Below are 18996 nucleotides of genomic sequence, written 5' to 3'. Positions count from 1 at the left end.
GAATGTAACGATATCGTTTCGTATGTAATTTATTGGTTATTACTTTTTTTTATTATTATAATCAAAATTCTAAATGGTGAAATTTATACATGATTGATATTATGAAATATTTTTTTATTACCACATTTGTTATGAATGGATGTGTTTTTGAGGACAATTAGGCCTTAAAAATCATTCTGAAGTAATTGTTTACAAGATTCACCATTTAGATGATAATGATAAAAAACTAATTTTCACTATGCCAGGGTTGGAATGTGCTTTTAATAAAAAAAAAAAAAATGTAAAATTGTATCTTTTATAATGTTTTCGCGAAGTATACATTTTGTTTTGTAGATCACGGATATAAACATGATGTAAATTCAGTGTAACCTCGATAATCTGGACAAACTCGGGCCTAACATATTCGAATTACCGCGTTCACCGGTTTATCTGGGGTCCGGACTGTCGAACATCTATTGTAAATTGTAATATAAGCATGATGTTATTACTTCATAGTGTAACAATACTTTTTACAGTATTAAAGTATTACACTTGAAACAAAATAATTTTTATAAATTGCTTAAAACATTTCAAAAAAACAACGTTATAAACGAATAAAATGTTTGTTTTGTATTGTTTAAGGAAATCGTATTTTTCAAAGCTACATTTACATGTAACAATTAAATCACAACTGTCCAACGCGCATTCTCACGAATGTGATAATTTTTTGCACCGACCAGTCGTGTTCAAAGTCCTTTTATTTCATACAATCGTGCATAAAAGGCATAGAACAATGATTGCCATAAATCATGGACAAGTTTATGAAACCAAATATTTCAAAACTTTAAAGGCGTTAACCCATGACATATTGACATTTACACATTGTATACTACATTACTACTTGAGTTTATTTTAGTCTTTATTTTTTAATGAACCTTGACTCAAATTGTGTTGTCTAAAACTGGAAGTGTGCACTGCGAATTTGAGAAGTATGTGCTAAAAAATAAGACTTTTTTTTATTAGAGATGAATAAATAAAATAAAAATCAATCTTGAAATTAATCCATTCTTTATAATATTTTGAAAATTAGCAAAAGTTTATCTATATTACTAGAAACAGTAGAAACTAAAAAATTCGCTTTATATTAAATATTTAATTATTCTTGATTACTTCGAAAATTTGTCAGCATAATCATATTTTTTCTTGTAGTTAGTCTTTGTGTTATATTTCATAAGTACCTAATTAATAATAGAATATCATAATATATTGTTACACATATTACTGTCAACTCGTCGTATAATATATCTGATCGTGGCCCTGCATACTGCAGTTTTATTATTGCAACATTTTATATTAGTAAATTTTTTTTCAATAAAAATAAAGTAATTATGGATAATATAAAATATAAATAGATTTAAAATTGTTTTTTTGAAAATTCGTATTATTGACTATTGACATAACGCATTAATTGAGTTAGTTACCTTCGTTTAAAATACGGAACAATATAATAATTGGTCCTATAATTACATAATTATGTATTTATTTTTATTATAATTATTATGAATATTCGTTGCCATTTCTGTAGTATTATATTATAAATATTATAATTTGTTTTATAATTTTATATTTATGTTAAATGTATTAATATTTAAAACCTTTTTTGCATATTCTAGAATCTAAAGTTACTGATTAGTCTTATATTTTGCTTTTATATAAATAATATCAATGATCCTTACGTAGAGTTTATCAAATATAAACGAGATTAAAAAAATAAATATAATTGTAAAAACAAAACATTATGATTACATTGTTTTAAAATATTTAGACATTTCACACTTTCAGAACACTTATTTTAGTCAAAGAGATAAATTCACGTTTATTTTTTTTTTTAATTTAATAATTATTGTATAAATATGATAGTAAATTAAAGTTATCATTTTTAAATTAATGTTTTTCATCAAAAAATTGTTGTAGTAGTTTCTTTTTTTGTTATAATTTTTTAATCTAATTTTACGCTATTCCGTAGTGTAAAGTAGAGGAATGTTTCGATAATTTTTAGGAGATTTATATCCAAATTCTAAACTTTTTGTTTTTAAATACCTAAACATTTTTATTTTTTATGCATGGGTTAGATTTTTATAGATAAACTAACCGAAGTTATGTATAAGCGAATACGTTACTGTTTTTTTTTTTTTATTATTAATTAATTGGATCATATTTGATATAAAGTCATAAAATTTCTGTATAAATTATTGTTTAGTAGAATAAATAATTAACAAAAATGATAAAATGAGTTCGTCTTCATAATATACTTATTATTAAATATTAAATTAATTTAATTTCACACATATCTCATAAAAATAGTCCCGTAAAAATCAACTATTTTGTTCAGAAATTTTCATTACATACTAATTACCTATAATAATTATACTGATTTCAATTACATTTTGCGATGACACCGGTCATATTATTACAGTACGTTTGCAAACATTTTCGTGAAGAACGTCTGAGACGTTCGAGAATGTAGCATAACAACCATATTTTATTGTGTCTATATATATATATATATACCGGAAAGACAGACCGTAGAAACATGGAGTTAATCAGCATTTCGCATTCACACCGCGGAGTACGAGTAACCGCCTTGCATCGATTATTTTTTTTTTTAATGTATTTTTTACATGTATGATAATTAATACTAAGTGTATACATTTGCATTTATTATAAATAGTACAATATTAATAAATCATTTTTTGTAAAGTAACAAACATTTTTATTTAGCGACACCATAAGCACCCACATTTTTTTTTTTTTATTGAAAATCAATTTAATAATTTTATCGAGAACATTTAAAAAGCGGACAAAATTAAATATTATTCATTAATTTCATTCCCGATATCATTAATATTATTGATATTATTATTTCTGCGTTTTTAATTATTTGGATATTTACCATGTAATGTATTTATAAACTATATAAACACGAATGCGATAGAAAAACCAGTTTTGACAAATATTATTGTGCGGTATTGCCTTGGTGCTGTTATCGTGAACATGATGTAAAATGGTAAATTAACACAAAGTATCAAAAACTCTGCACAGCACAATATTACGTCAAACAAAATAATAAGAACTTATTTATAGAGGATTGGTCACAAAATGGGTGGCAGGCAGGCGTGTGAGATGTTTTTCGCAAAATATATAAAACGATGGTGTTTTAATTTTTTCGAATTTTATATAATGAATGATAATCGATCAATGAACTAACTGATCAAGCCAGTGGATAGCGCTAGTCTTGCATAAAAACCACTCGTTACTCTACTGATGTACGTGTTTTAGCGAAACTTTAACTGTGCTATGTATGCCTAGTACTCAATATCATAAAAATATAGACCTAAAAGTTAACACTTAGACTGCCTTTTTTTGTCAACGGTTGTATAGATGATTCCTACATAGGCGCATTCTATTTTCAATGTTATTTAAAGTGCTATACATTTTTATTTTATTATGTAGAAATATTTGATACGTTTTTAAGTGATAATAATAATAAAATATCGTTCGATCCAAACTTATCTGCTCTACTCTATTATCGAAAAATATTCATTATTAATTCAATGCTACGGAATTTATCCACATTTAGATTTACAAATAAGTGTGATTATAACAATCCACAATCTTACGTTTTGTGTATTATAATAAAGTAACTGTATTTATTCGACATTAAATTTCAAATTAAAAACATCCTATATCCATAGTCATGTCAAATATTGAAATATAGCAATTCAATCAAACATTTTTCTTCAAAAAAAAAACAATATTATGCTAATTTATGCATCTAAATGTAAAACATGAGTACAAATTAGGTTTTTTTATTGTGCAAATATAATTGATAATATATGTCGAGAAAAGTACAAACTATATTTGTTTTTAATGTTTTATTTGTTTCTACCATTACTTTAGGTATGCATGCATAACACTTACATATCATTAATCAAACTGTACCTATGATATTTAGTTAAAATATACTAAAACTACTGTTGTAATGGGTGTGTCAAGTTAATGTTTTGTGATCGTGTATTGTGATTTGAGCTTAAATTGCATAAAATTGTATAGTATACATAATAGGATAACAAAGTAATATGGATTGTTTGTGTCATGAAATTAAATAACAATTATTGTTCATTGTAATTATTAATAAATGGATTTCAGTGTAATATCAACGAATTTTACATATTTAGTTTAAAATAATTTTTTCTATTGTATTAAAAATATTAAGACAATAGATATTACTTACAAACAATGTAATAGGTACAACTAGTAAATTTAACAAAAAAAAATAAAAGCTAATAATGTAATAAAGTAATATTTAATTAACGTGAAGTGACATGGTTAATAAAAATATATCCATTATACATACCTTTAATATTGTTTGAAAATATTTTTTTATACTTTGCATTATAACATATACATTTGATGCTAAGATAGTTCTACGTTTATCAATCATACAATGTATTATATAATAGTATACGTATAAGTTTCAAGTCTCCAGGAATAAATGATTACTCTTGAATACAATATTATAGATCATTGAATTCAAATTTAACATACCCATTACGATTACAGTTACCAACTCCGATATTGAAACCAGTAGATACTGTACAGCAGAGCGGTATCCATTAGTCCTCCATTTTTTCAACTATAAATTGTGAATACACCCACAAAAAAAAAAATAAATACCACATACATCATTGTAATTTCAATATACATTTTACATTCATTGCTTTGGTCGGAATTTAAATGAAAGCGATTGTATTGCACCATTTGTTTGTTACGTTAATGATGTTGCACAGTTCGTAATTATAATACACTAACATAATATCCATATTATAATTACTAAAAATACTGCTATTATCAATGATTATATTATGAACAAGACGTCTCAATAGTCTCATTTCGCTGGAATTTAGTCACATACTCGTAACATACGCACCTCGCATCTCAATGTTGTCAAAAGAGTTTAATCAAAATAATATGAAAATGTCCAAACCACTAAGTTATAGTATATCATGATAATTCTCTACACGATAAGTACTATACAACAGGATCAGATAACAAACTTATACAGTTATACAATTAATTTTACGTTGATGCTCTCGAAGGATTCTCGTCTTTTGAGTTCATGTATTCTACATGGTTTATTTTTAATTTTGATTTTAGAGTACTACTAAATTCTAGTTACTCACACAATTGGGTGTGTGGAGGGCTGTGCGGCGTGCGCCTGTGTCCCTTCAAGTTATTTTGAACATTTGGGCTTTAAGACTCTAGCCCCTGTAACTAATAAATCCTATCGTTATCTATCAGTAAATTATTTTTCTGCTTTTAATGTAATGATAAATTAATGTGTTAAATTTAAGAGTATTGCTCAATCATTGTTTTATATTTAGGTTATTACCAATAAGCTGGTTATCAAATAAATGGTACTAACTTCAGCTAAACGAGTTGATCTCTGTGCAAAAATTTGATGCAACCGGACATTAATCATGTAAATCATGTAATTAGTAAGCGTGTTAACAAGTTACCAAGGTATATCAAATATTCGAAAAAACTATATTTTAATAAAGTTATTGAATCTAGTTATTTAATAAATATTGAGTAGGGCAATAAGAAATAGTTTTACATAATTAATATAATTTTATTTCGTGAATAAAAAGGAAATGCTGTATGAACTCATTTACACCTTACACAAAAAACGGCTATAGATCTATAACACATAAGTCCGATATGCGTTTATTAAATATTACGTATAATTTTAAAAACGTTTTATTACGATAGAAGTATTATTATTTTTTTTTTTTTTTTGATAACAATTTAGGTAATTTAAAAATGTTTACTTAGATAGTAATCAGGGACAGCTCGTCAAGAGAGACTTCGTGATTGGATCTCACCTTAAAAAAAAAAAAACAACACCTACTCGTAACTAATAATTATTAAAAAATAAAAATGTAGAGAAATATTTTTATTTAAATTGAAAATATATTGTATTGTTTTTTTTGTTTATTATTAATGTTGAAGATCTCGACATCTAAAATCTATAAATAGTTATTTTGATGGAAATATTATTTTAGTCATTTTGATGATTACGACCGTTTCAGAGAAATTGCCGCCCGACAACTTCGACCGTAAACACTTGAATAAGCTACTTAGTGCTTATTATAGACGTTATTGAAACTGGCCTAACTGGGTTCACGACGTTTGCTGTGTCGTCGCACCGCTGTTTGTCGCGTATGTCATCATAATTATATTCATAGTTATTATAATTATTATCATACGTTTAAATATTATCTATTATTTCTGACATGTTAATACTTGTAGTTATTTACTAAATGAAAACAGACCAAATAAAATAGATTTGACACTTAAATAATTGTCATTAAAACTGTATAAATGTATGTTTAACAAATAATCGGCTAATCAAGTATTAAGTATAATTCATTATCCAATAAAAGGCTTTTCTTGTTCGTTCTTGTATTGAGTTAAGATAATATGTTATAGAATTGAAGTCTCTCCAGAATATTTACTCACGATCCGCTTACTGGTAGTAATATTGTAACAACTGACAACGGAGTACTGAATACTTAAATGCATTATGATTTATGAATAATCAGTCAAGACGTATACTCGACTACACGGTAGTTAAGAATGTTATAATTATATTATCAATCGTAATCTTTCTATGATGTTATTAATTAATACGTTTATTTTATAGTATAGCTAACTTTAGAACGATCATTATCAACTATAAATATCAATTATTTCCGGAGTTACGACTGTTTTCGCCGGTAATTTTTATTTAAAAATAGACGTAACTAAAGATACGTCCTTGTGCGCTGACAAACCGAATATTAGGGATTTATATTGACAGTAATTTCCGATAGATGAAACACTTTCATATAAAGAAAATCTATAAATTACAAAAAACATTTAATACTTAATTTAACGAAAACTTGACACGAAAGTACGAGGCTGTCGGTCACGAATCGTCAGACGTCGCTTTCATATTAATCGGTGCCACGGCTCCTGCAGCTATTTAAGCTTGTGGTACAGGTTCTAGAATATTCGCATGCGATAGCCCGCGAATATTCTAGGCTGTTCTTGTAAGTGTCAACAATATTACATTCGATTTATTTATAACCTCTTTGGCGGAGTTAAATTTATGTCGTTTTTGTGAGGTATTAAGAAAAAAAAAAACCGCTATTAAATAATCAAAATTTTGACTAACGTCCTTCTTCATAGGAGCTGTCGAATTATGTTTCAGGTATTATCTAATCGTTTTTTAATTTAACAACTTAACTGTTGGTTGGATCAAACAATATTTAATGAGTTAGGTATATCTTTCGGATAGCTTGATATCTCACAATTGCATACAAAAGCTTTCATTATCGCGGAAACTTATAAAATGTCAAGCTTTGTAAGAACATAGTGAGGAGACGAATTGCGAACACTGGTTATCTAACCTGATGCTAAGTATCCCATGTATTGTATTTCAATTTTCAATTTGGTTCTTGTTCTTGTTCTCTCGAATTTACTTGTTGTGCACAATTAGGTAGTCGCTCTATATTATTTTGAAGAGGAATATTTTTGTTAGTGGGTGAGTGAATTGTCTTAAAATAAAATTGCCATAGGTGTTTCAAAATTCATCGGCGTTCCTGTAAATACAGTAGATATGGATAGAGGGGTCATATTATATTAGTATATATTTTAAAATTGATCTACATATTTCAAAAATATCATTGTGTTTAAATAAATCATAATTCATAATATATGTTAAAGTTAAGTTCTTATAAACAATGTTTTTGAATTAGAAAAAAATAATTAACATCGTTATTTATCGTTAAAACTCGTAGTTTTTTACTAATCTGAACTACAAATTACAATTATTATCTATATAAAATAATTAATTGGATTATTTTTAGATTTTTTTCTTCTAGTATAAATTACTTTTAAAGAAAATGTAATTAAATTTTCAAATCTATAAAAATTGAAGATTTTATAAAATTTTTATTACAAAATACTAGTTACACAATATTTTCGTAACTCTGACGAATTTCGTAAAAATTCCAAGACATAAAAAAATGAGCCAAAATATTTTTAAAATCTTACTATGTTAAAAAAACGATAATATATTAGGTGATCATTTTAAATTTCTGCGGTTATTTTGTTTTTAAATTATAATAAAATAAAGAAATATTATAAATTTATAAGTCATCTTGCAATGTTTCTATTAAGTTTGTGTTTATCCAACCCGTTTTTAGCCCACATGATGTGTAAAGTTGTTTATGTTTGTGTAACGTGTATTTTTGGGCAAACGTAAATTGCGCCCGGTATTTTTCATGTATAAATTTCTATGTAGTAATTAGTAAATCACGCCCAATAGAAATATTATCTTTATTATAGTCATTTAGCATTACCTAAAGGACACCACGAGGAGGCGACTATCACTGTTCTCCAAAAATTATTTTTTATATTATGGGATTAATAAGTTGTTTTAAATATTTTTTAGGTTAATTTTTACAATAAATAGTAATAAAAAAAAAAATGAATACTAAAATATCAAGTAAATTATATAATATAGAGTTAATAGTATAATAAAATTATAAGTTATATATCAGCATAATAATGAGACATCATTTTTACATATTCAGCTCTCTTAATAGTGTTTTCTTTGTATTGTTGAACGATTTTTTGCATTTTTTTAAATTTTTTTTTTAATTTGGTGTTCTGAAATTTATATTAAGGTTTATTTATACTATTTATTTTTATATACATTTCAGATTGCAACTCTAATATTTTATCCATAAAATTATAAATATGAGGATGAGGAGTATAAACGCTTTTATTAAAATTACTTTTGAAAGATTCACAGGCATTAGTTGTCCGTGTTAATGTTGCGGAAGCTGATGCCCAAATATTCGGAGGAAAGTCAGCAAATAAAATATACGTGTTTAAAATATAGCAAGAAAATTGTCCCAAGTCTATCATCTTCAGGCATCACAGGCATTAATTCATAATTAAAATAATCGTAAATATTTTCTGGCTCTAAAAATACCATTCCAAACACATGTAATAACCATTCTTTAATAATAGATCTGGTTGATTTAAACCAACTTTTTGAATTCGTCTCCACCAGACTTGTGTTAAGTGAAATCGACATCCTACAATTATAACTTCAGGCCAAACGTTAAGGCAAGTAGAATGAATAGCTTTTTCGAAGTCAATAACCATAGATTTGGGTTTCAACATTTATCCGTTTTCAGTACATTTCTCTTTTAAAGTTTGAAAAAAATTGATAAATGTGTTAGTAGATTTATTTTTTAATAAACCAAATATCAGTGGTATATAGTGCCTGTTAAAATATCCATGTACACTAAATAGTTGAAGGAAGTGCTTAGGACAATACTGAAAAGTTCCATCAACATATTATAACATTTCTGCCTTACATAATACTTCTAAATTTGATCTACAACATATAATTACGAGTTTATTATTTAAATTATTATAGATAAGCATATTCTCCCCTTTCCAGCTTTTATATTGCATTGAGTTTAAGGCTTCCTGAACAGATTGAGTTGTATTTGGTAATAGAGGTAGTAAATTTCTTCTCACATTATACACATTTCTTTTAGTATATTTAACATCACTAACCTTGATTAAAGTCGTATCTTGAACGGTTGATTCTATGGAGTATTTTTGCTGGTCTTTCACAGATATCTTCAGTTGCTTTCCACTTTGCACTAGCAGACACAACTTGTTGTAATTTTTGAAAATCAATTTGATGATTATGATTTACATTTTTTTCCGTAATATTTTTATTTTCTGTCATTGTTTACTAAAATTCTTTACAGGTTTTCACAGTACATTACCACTTTGTTTCACCCGAAGACAATTCGCGTTTTTATTTTGAAAATTTATAATTTTTATATATTATAATTTCGTTTTCTTTTTGGCTAAATGCAGTTTGTATGTCCATGTTGTCGTGTGGTGCGAAAAAACGTACCTAAGTATTACTTATTACTTATTAGTATACGTATTAGTATTATACGTAGTCATTTCGATATCGCTAATATCATATATTATAATGATTAACGATTACATTTGGTTTTTACACCAATAAATGTACAAAAGTGTTTAAAGCGGATGAATTCACGGTCACTTAGATTAGATTAGATAGTATGGGCGCATTTTACTACATAAAAATCTATACCTGCAAAATACCAGGCGTAATTTCAAGGCCGCCCGCAGAAATTTTTCTCAGGGGAGGCCAGCGAAAAATAATGCACTTACCATAAATTCTGTTTTTTAAATCACATCGGAAAAAAAAATTATTTATTTATTTTAATATTGCAAGTGTCACCTTATCAGTTAACAGTCCCTTATTGCCTCCAAGACGCTATTTAAAATCCAAATAAATGCAATAAAAATTAGGTAATATCTTAATTAGCGGGGGGGGGGCGTGGCCCTCCCCCCTGCGGGCGGCCTTGCGCAATTTACTATACCCATTTTACAAGTCAATAAATGCCGGGCACAATTTACTATACTATATTTACTACCTGCTCACCATGGACGCAATTTACAATCGCCTGTAACCACTAAAGGTTGTATATTATACTGTATTATATTATATAGTTGGTCTGCAGAAAATCAGTTATGAATATAATTTTCATTTGTTTTTTAAATGAAAGTAAACAGACTGAATCCATTAGAAATACGTTTGTCTTTAACAACTGCTCTATTATGCAAAAGTCTACATCAGAACACTATGTTTATAATGTTCAAAGGGGCAAAGTAACCAAAAATACAAGTATCCGACGTAAGGTTATAATTAAGGTAAATGATTTATAATAAAAGCAAATATTATAATATTAATCGTATAAAAGGAGTAACGCTTACCGCATTTATATTTCAGGATATTACCGGTATAAGAGAGTCTGGGTCACAACTCACAATGTCCGCTATTGCACCGGAAATGTTTATATTTGGTAATGAACGTTCAACATTTTTTAGTAATTTTAATGGCTTATATTTCTAATCCCCAAAATGGAAAGGTAGGCATCACTGTTGTCACCACCACCTAAAGAAGAGAAAAAACAACAGCAACAATCTAAGCCTAGCGATACAATGACCCAACTCAAAGAGTTTAAAAAAGTGTTCACTGTGTCTTTATGCCAGGGACGATAAGTTATACAATTTACAATATCTGTTTACCAGAATTTTAATTTTAAAAATTATAATAATTTTTACGCAATGAACTCCAACTGTAAGTTTAAATTGGTTACTGTTCGTAATTTTAATACCGTTATTTATCTGTAGATTTAATTTATATTATAATTTCTTGTATACACATAACACACACACACATATATTATATATATATATATATCAATACTATTTTGTTTTTGTTTTTTTTAATATTAATACATTTTTCTGTAGTTCTGTAGAACATAATATAGTAAATAGTAATGTAAAATGCATAAGTGAATTATTGAGGACATCACTTGGCACTCGACAACGATATCAATTATTATGTTACGTATATTATATAATATATCCTAAGTATTAACTGTTGTTCTAATAATAATACTATTAATTTTACAAACCAATTGTAATTTGTAGGTAAATACCATAAATATTTTCTTAAAATAACTTAAAAATACAATTTTATCATTCGATTCTTTGAATTTCCTAATTTAATATTATTTCTTGTAATTATAATTTATTAGCTTATTTTATAATATAAAATAAATGTTGATATTTAGCTAATAACAATATGAAATAATATAGAGTTGTATAGTCTCGTAACAACTTAATAACGTAAGTAACTATAACCAAATATTAAAAATATTATATTTTATTGTATTTATAGTGAAAATTCCTAGCCATGAATTACTATTTTTGAAACCGTAACAGATAAGTTTAAAATGGAAACTTTTTAAAATGTATGTGAAGGTAAATATCATGTCATTTTCGAGTGCATAATTATTAATCTAATCTTTATCTAAATTAAAAAGACGTAAAGTATCAACTAAAATAGACTATAAAAATCATTACCAATTATTTTTTTGTAGATAAAAAGGAAGAAATAAAGACAACTGTGTATAATAATGTTAAATGACATCAAAGTTTATTTCAGTCAAGATACTTAAATTTAATTGAAAGTGTTGATAACTTATTTGAAACTAGAAATAAAAAAAAAGATATATTTAAATTATTCCTGATGCATTTAGTTTATCATTTGTTGATCAACTTAACACAGAAATCAGACTATTATTTACATAAATAGATGACATACCAAGAGGAATTGATAATCCTACAATAACTACTTCAAACTTAGAAACCAAAGCTTTTTTTTTGATGAATAAAAGTTTCGCGAAAATAATTGAAAAAAATACACGCTTCATTATAAAATATTCATTGCTTCACTGAGACCTAAAATTTTTTAAACTTTTGAGTTAAATAAAAAAATTAGTTTCAAACAAAACTATACAAAAAAATCGTTTTCAAATAAAGCTATTTAAGGTATATTAAAACGTGTAATGAAAATAAGCTGTTCTCGTATAACCCAACGTCATAAGCAGATCCATCCAGAGATGACGGAAAAATAAAAACGGAAAAAGCGTGAAAAAAAAAAAAAAAAGTCATCAGATAACCTAGCCAAACACTCCCCTCCACCGCTTCAAATTTCTTTTACCGAAAGTGTAAGTTTTACTATAAAATCGAAAAACTAAAACAAAAAAAAAAAATTATCAACTAATATTTAATTTTTTTTCCAAAACAAAACACAGCTTCCGGGGTGGGGGCGCCCCTTCCCCCCACTGAATCCTCGACAGTCGACGTTCGTACCACGATAATAAATGGACGAAACAACGGTATTGTCTGTCGTCACCGAGTTCGAAATATCAAAACATTCCCAACCGGCGGCGGCCGGTAGTTAATCGTCACGTTTCCCATCGGGTTGCGTTTTAAAAAAGTGATCGACTGCCTGTAATTGTACAACGACTTTTTTTTTTATTAAACTTGTCCGTATCGTACGCGTTTTAACAGCGTTACCGACGTACCCGCCTGCACTTGACACCCTACCCCGGGTATCCCCTCGCCCGCCCACGCATTATCGCCGAAATAGTCGTGAGAGAGAACAGGTTTTGGGGGTGGAAAGCGATAAACCGCGCAATCGGTCTGCAGCGATCGCTCCCCACTCGTCGTCACTCGAACACCCGACGATCGTCGAGTCTGCTCGGTGTACCGTACTATTCGCACCGCGTGCTCGGTACGCGTTCACCGTCGGCGGGACCTGAGAGTCGAGACGACGAGTGACGAGACGACCGAGGTGGCGACCACGCGACGAACCTACGAGATGATCGTCGTCGCGCCGAACCTGCGACTTTTTAACGCCGCGCTGCGGTACGTGTGGGACGCGGTCCGCCGGGCTTTCGCGGCCGCGGTCGCGGCGTTAACGGTCGCGACCGGAACTCCGGCCGCCGCCGCCACCGTCGCCGTGCCGCTAAGCGTAAACTATCACTTCACGCGGCAGTGCAACTACAGCTGCGGCTTTTGCTTTCACACGGCCAAGACGTCGTTCGTGCTGCCGCTGGACGAGGCGAAGCGCGGGCTGACCATGCTGGCGGAAGCCGGAATGAAAAAGCTCAACTTTTCGGGCGGCGAGCCGTTCGTCCGGGACGGCGGCCGGTTCATGGGCGAGCTCATCCGGTTCTGCAAGACGGAACTCCGGTGGGCGGGCATCAGCGTGTCGATCGTGTCCAACGGCAGCCTGATCCGGGAGGAGTGGATGGTCCGGTACGGCGAGCACGTGGACATGCTGGCCGTGTCGTGCGACTCGTTCGACGCCGACACGAACCGGACGATCGGCCGGCGGCAGGGCGGCCGGACGGATCACGTGGCGAAGCTGTACGAGGTGCGCGAGTGGTGCGGCCGGCACAAGATCGCGTTCAAGGTCAACACGGTGGTCAACGCGTACAACGTGGACGAGTCGTTCGCCGAGCACATTGGCCGGCTGCGGCCGGTCCGGTGGAAGGTGTTCCAGTGCCTGTTGCTGGAGGGCGAGAACGCGGGCGAGGGCGCGTTGCGCGACGCCGCCCGGTTCTACGTCACCGACGAGCAGTTCCGGGGGTTCTTGCGCCGGCACGACCACGTCCCGTCGCTGGTGCCGGAGAACAACGACGCGATGCGGGACAGCTACCTGATCCTGGACGAGTACATGCGGTTCCTCAACTGCCGCAACGGCAGGAAGGAACCCTCGGCGTCCCTCCTGGACGTCGGCGTCCAGCACGCGCTCCTCGGTTCCGGTTTCGACGAAAAGGCTTTCCTGGACCGGGGCGGCGTTTACGTGTGGAGCAAACGGCAGCTGCCCGCAGCCGAGCTCGAGTGGTGACGCCGGCCAAATAATATTATGACGTGTTCTCTCCCAAAGTCGTAACGTCTTCTCTCGCCTCTGCACCTCTTTTGGCCGCGATATTTTCGTTTTTAATGCAATTATACATAATATTATATTATTGTTATGGCACGCGTGCCGGCTGCACGTCCTACGTTTGATTTTAAATAATTAATAGTGTGGTGTCATTTTTCGTGTCACGAATAACTCTTTTAACGGGTGGACATGTCGGTGTAGTCTCGTTCGTCAATATTCGAGTGGCTTATACAACGACTGAATAATAAAATTTAGGACAAAGTCGCGTTTCAAAAAAAAAAAAAAAAAAAAAAAAATTAGCTCTGCGTTTATTCAAATAACAAATCTAATATTGCTTCTCGCCTCTGACGTGCTGGCCGGTGTTTAAATCAAAAGGTAGATGATATAGGTACTCGTTGCCCGTTGGACATTTATTATCGCGTAAACGGATATGGCATATAATATATGTCGTGCACTCTCGCCCGAAATACGATTGCGTGTCCAAAATCCCGAGACGGATTTAAATGTGTAGTGGTTTTTGAGCGGAGTCTTTGATGGGGCTTCAAATAAACGGCGCAATACGTTTGCTAGCCGTGTCATAATATAATATTTTTTATTGTTTACCGTTAATTCCGCGGGGAGCGGATAAGCCAACTCGGCCCCGTAAATACGGCACTGCAGCAGCCAAAATCTATTTCCTCGCAATAAATCGAAAACAATATGCTTCACGCTTTTATTACGCGGACGAATTAAATGGATAATCTATGTGCAAATGTATATCATTTAATGCTTATAATATTGCATCCAATCATCCCGATTGAGGTGTTTGGTAAAAATGTAGTGTACAATTTATCATGAAATATTCATTTAAAATCCTATAGATTTACTATTTAGTATTTACATTCAATCTACTACTTATTGTTTATGAATAATTATATGCTATACTTTTATAATAAATACATTTCTGTGTAGCATTTTACAAATTGTATTCTTTATTTCATCATGTACGAATGAAATATAATATATAATTTTACCGTGTATGTGTATACATATGTATATTATTTTTTACAATACTTCCATGTTTCTCTCTAGTCGAATGATATTGCATATAATAATATAGTTAAGCATTAAAGTCCATTGATGTTACTCCAACATCAAAGGGGTGAGTTCCGTATGCAAAGTATATGTTATATTATTAATTATGTTACGTACCTACCCAAGTGTGTTGTCTCCGTTTTACAAACGTATAATACAGCAAATTTGTACTTATCGTTTCAAATTTTATGTAGTAAATAGTAAGCTAAAAGCTTTAATCAAGTTTTGTGACGATTATTAACACAACCATTTATTATGATTTATGATAAATTGTATAACTGTGAGTCTACGAATGCAATTTAAAAGTAAAACCTAAGACCCACTGCCTACTGGAATACGTGACTGACCACCCTCGTGGATATACGTAAGGTAGCAATGTTGGTAGGTATGATAAATGCTTGCAGTTTGCAGTTGAGATTACGTTTATGCGTTATAACTTATAAACAAATTCGCGTCCGGTAATACTCCAAGGTAAAATTCACCTAAAACATTGTCATGGTATACCTAACTTATTAGTTGATAATATTAAACGAGTACTTTCGACTTTCGAGTTATGTATCAATATATATATATTTTTTATTGAGTGAAAACGTGTTTTCACACGTGAACACTGTGATTATTCTTATTTTTTTTCAGCATTGTGCAGAGGTGCTGCTGCAGACGACTATAATAGTGAATACATTTTATTCATTATTCTTAGTTATCGGTTATGGACATAAAACGAGCTTATACGTAGATGTTTATAGCTTTGTGTTAAGGTTCTACTTTTTTTTTTATCGTTTGTTATTTAGACCATAACTGTTTTTATAATGTATTCCATTCTTATTTTAAACATCGAATTTTTGTTTGCAGCGAAATTTTATAAAAAAGGAATGTTTTACAAAAGAACAACGCGAACGGTTGTACCTCATAATTTCACAGCACTGGAAATGCGTAGTTGCGAACACGCATTATCATTATGTTTTACTTATCTAAAGGAAAAGTACTATATTATAACGATAAACATATAAATACATAATACCCTCTGTTGTAAATTTAATACAAACAATAATTTATTGTTATTACTTTATTAATACCTCGACCTCTAATTGTTATGATTTTAAACACTCGTAACGATGTATTGATCTGTTACTCGTATATGATATTGTAGCAGTAGCGGTTCGTAAGTAAATATTCCACTTATTCTGGGGAGACTTGTAAAATTCTGTAACATTAATTTCATACAACAATTAACAAGAATAACCCTTTGATTGGAAAATTATTTATACTTAATACTTAATTAGCCAAATAATTGTATATACATGCGCATTTATACTGTTTAATGATATAATGATTTAATTTTTTTATAAACTAATTCAATTTTGTAATCTGCGATCATTTATAACCATAAATGAGGAGTTGGGCTGTTAAGTTTAAATTGATATTTTGTTCGTAAGTTTAAGTAGGACGAAATTGCCACTTTATTAGAAATCAAGCAGTGTTGTCCCAGAGTTTTTTTAGATATTGCCCAAGCCTTCGACAGGGTGTGACACGAAGGCTTCTTATACAAACTGAAGCTTTTTCTCTCGGCTGCCTATTATTTAATTCTAAAATCTTACCTCGCAAACCAATCATTTTTAGTACGCCACTCCAACTCATTCTGACACTAAACTGATAAAATCAGGAGTTCCTTAAGGTAGTTACCTCTCACCTATCTTATACAATATATTCACATCTGATATAGTGATATACCCACGTCGACCAACACCCTACTGGCTACCTTTGCAGATGACACTGTGATTCTAGCTCTGAAAAAGCGAACCCGGATATTTCGCCGCCAGACCGAACTTAGGAGTTCGGACCTCCTCCAAATTTTAAAAATATATTCATAATTCTAATATTTTTAATAGTCCGTTGATTATAGATATTTTATTGCATTTTTAAATTTATTAAAATGATAATCATGTTAGGTAATTAATGTATAGTATACCTAATTTGAGTTTTTTATTGAAATGGTGTGGTTTTAATAACAATAGGTGTGGGCCCTATCTATACTTTCTGAAAATTAATAAAAAACGTTGAAATAAAATGTATTTTATTAAATAATTTAGTATAATATATTATATTATACATATAATTAGGGCTAGGATTTATATGCAATAAAAAATTATAAAATATGCAAAAATAATATGCAAATTAATATTATAAACGCCAACAAATATGAAACATACTCTTGAAAAAATGTTCGCGTTTTTATAGTCGGAGTATGCAATGATATTAATTTTATTCAAAGTATGTAAGAATATGCAGTATAAAAACACCACTGTCTATTTCATTATAAGATGATTCGTGGACATGACTGACAAAAGCAATAATCAAAAGTTGCAAAAAAACATACTTTAGCGCAGTGGTCTTTAACCGGTGGGTCGCGACAAGTTTTTTTTTAAATAAAAATTAGATTTATAAAATTATATAAGGTAAAAAAATAATAATAATATTATTATATTATAATCATAATGGATATCAAGTATGTTTCATATTACACTGGTATGATTCTACATAAGAAATTTGTTCTTTTTTATCAGGCTTACGTGGATCGCAAAAAATAAAGGCCTAAAAGAGTGGGTCGTGAGTCCAAAAAGGTTGAAAACCACTGCTTAAGCGTATGTTCAGATATTCTACTAACGTAGCGCCAACTTCTACGTTCAGGTATTGCGATCATATATAATAATAGCGTGTAGTAACTATTTGTTTTAAGATGTAAGGACCAGAATAAAATCAGTCTTCATAAGTCAATTAATTACAAGCGCCACTGATTCTATGCACGTACAAAAACCTAAAATACCTATGGCCCATGACAAGATTTTTTGAAGGAAATTTGGGTCGCGGTACTAAAAAGATTGAGAACCGCTGGCCTATGTAATATAATATGCTTGTCGTTATAATATTATATATTACACGTCATAGGTATGGAAAGAAGCGTTTTTAAAAACACAATTATAATTCAGACCATATTATTACTAATACAGGTACTCTTAAAGCTTATACGTTATTGCTGAAGCTAGGATTTTGATGACATTTGCATTTTTTTTTTTTTCTGAACAACTCCCTCCACAAATCATTCATGTGCTTATTATGACAACATTTTTTTTGTAAACTATTACTTATTGTTTTAAATAACAGATTGTAAATACGTAGTAAATACATTTTAATTATAAAAAAAAAAAAAAAAGTTTTGAAATGTCGATAATAATAAATATCAGATAAGTATAAGTGTATAATAATAATTATTAAATAATGAATGTAATTAATTATGATAGCGTACAACGATAAACGACGGTTTATCGGCACGGCAAATATTATAATCGTGAACTCAGTTTCAATAGCGTTTTATTATAATATATATGCGGCTTATTCTCTTTGGCCACTAACGTACCAACCAGCTATATTATTACAATTTGTTATGATTGTAACCGTCGGGCGGC

General features: G+C 30.6%; 1 protein-coding gene across 1 annotated transcript; it reads left to right on the top strand.

Annotated features, from left to right (window-relative positions):
• The first annotated feature begins 13356 nt into the window (after positions 1–13356).
• Positions 13357–14880, top strand: LOC112592951 (radical S-adenosyl methionine domain-containing protein 2-like). The gene has a single exon (XM_025337124.1). The coding sequence runs from the start codon at positions 13388–13390 to the stop codon at positions 14420–14422; it is 1035 nt and encodes a 344-aa protein (XP_025192909.1). The 5' UTR covers positions 13357–13387; the 3' UTR covers positions 14423–14880.
• Positions 14881–18996: the final 4116 nt, after the last annotated feature.

This window comes from Melanaphis sacchari, unplaced genomic scaffold (assembly GCF_002803265.2).
Source record: "Melanaphis sacchari strain LSU unplaced genomic scaffold, SCAv2.0 Contig19_pilon_pilon, whole genome shotgun sequence".
In the NCBI taxonomy this organism is placed as follows: domain Eukaryota; kingdom Metazoa; phylum Arthropoda; class Insecta; order Hemiptera; family Aphididae; genus Melanaphis; species Melanaphis sacchari.
This window is presented reverse-complemented; position numbering and strand designations above follow the sequence as displayed.

Bases quoted from the DNA above. Each gene is read 5' to 3' on its own strand.
- LOC112592951 (XM_025337124.1), top strand. From the start codon at position 13,388: ATGATCGTCGTCGCGCCGAACCTGCGACTTTTTAACGCCGCGCTGCGG.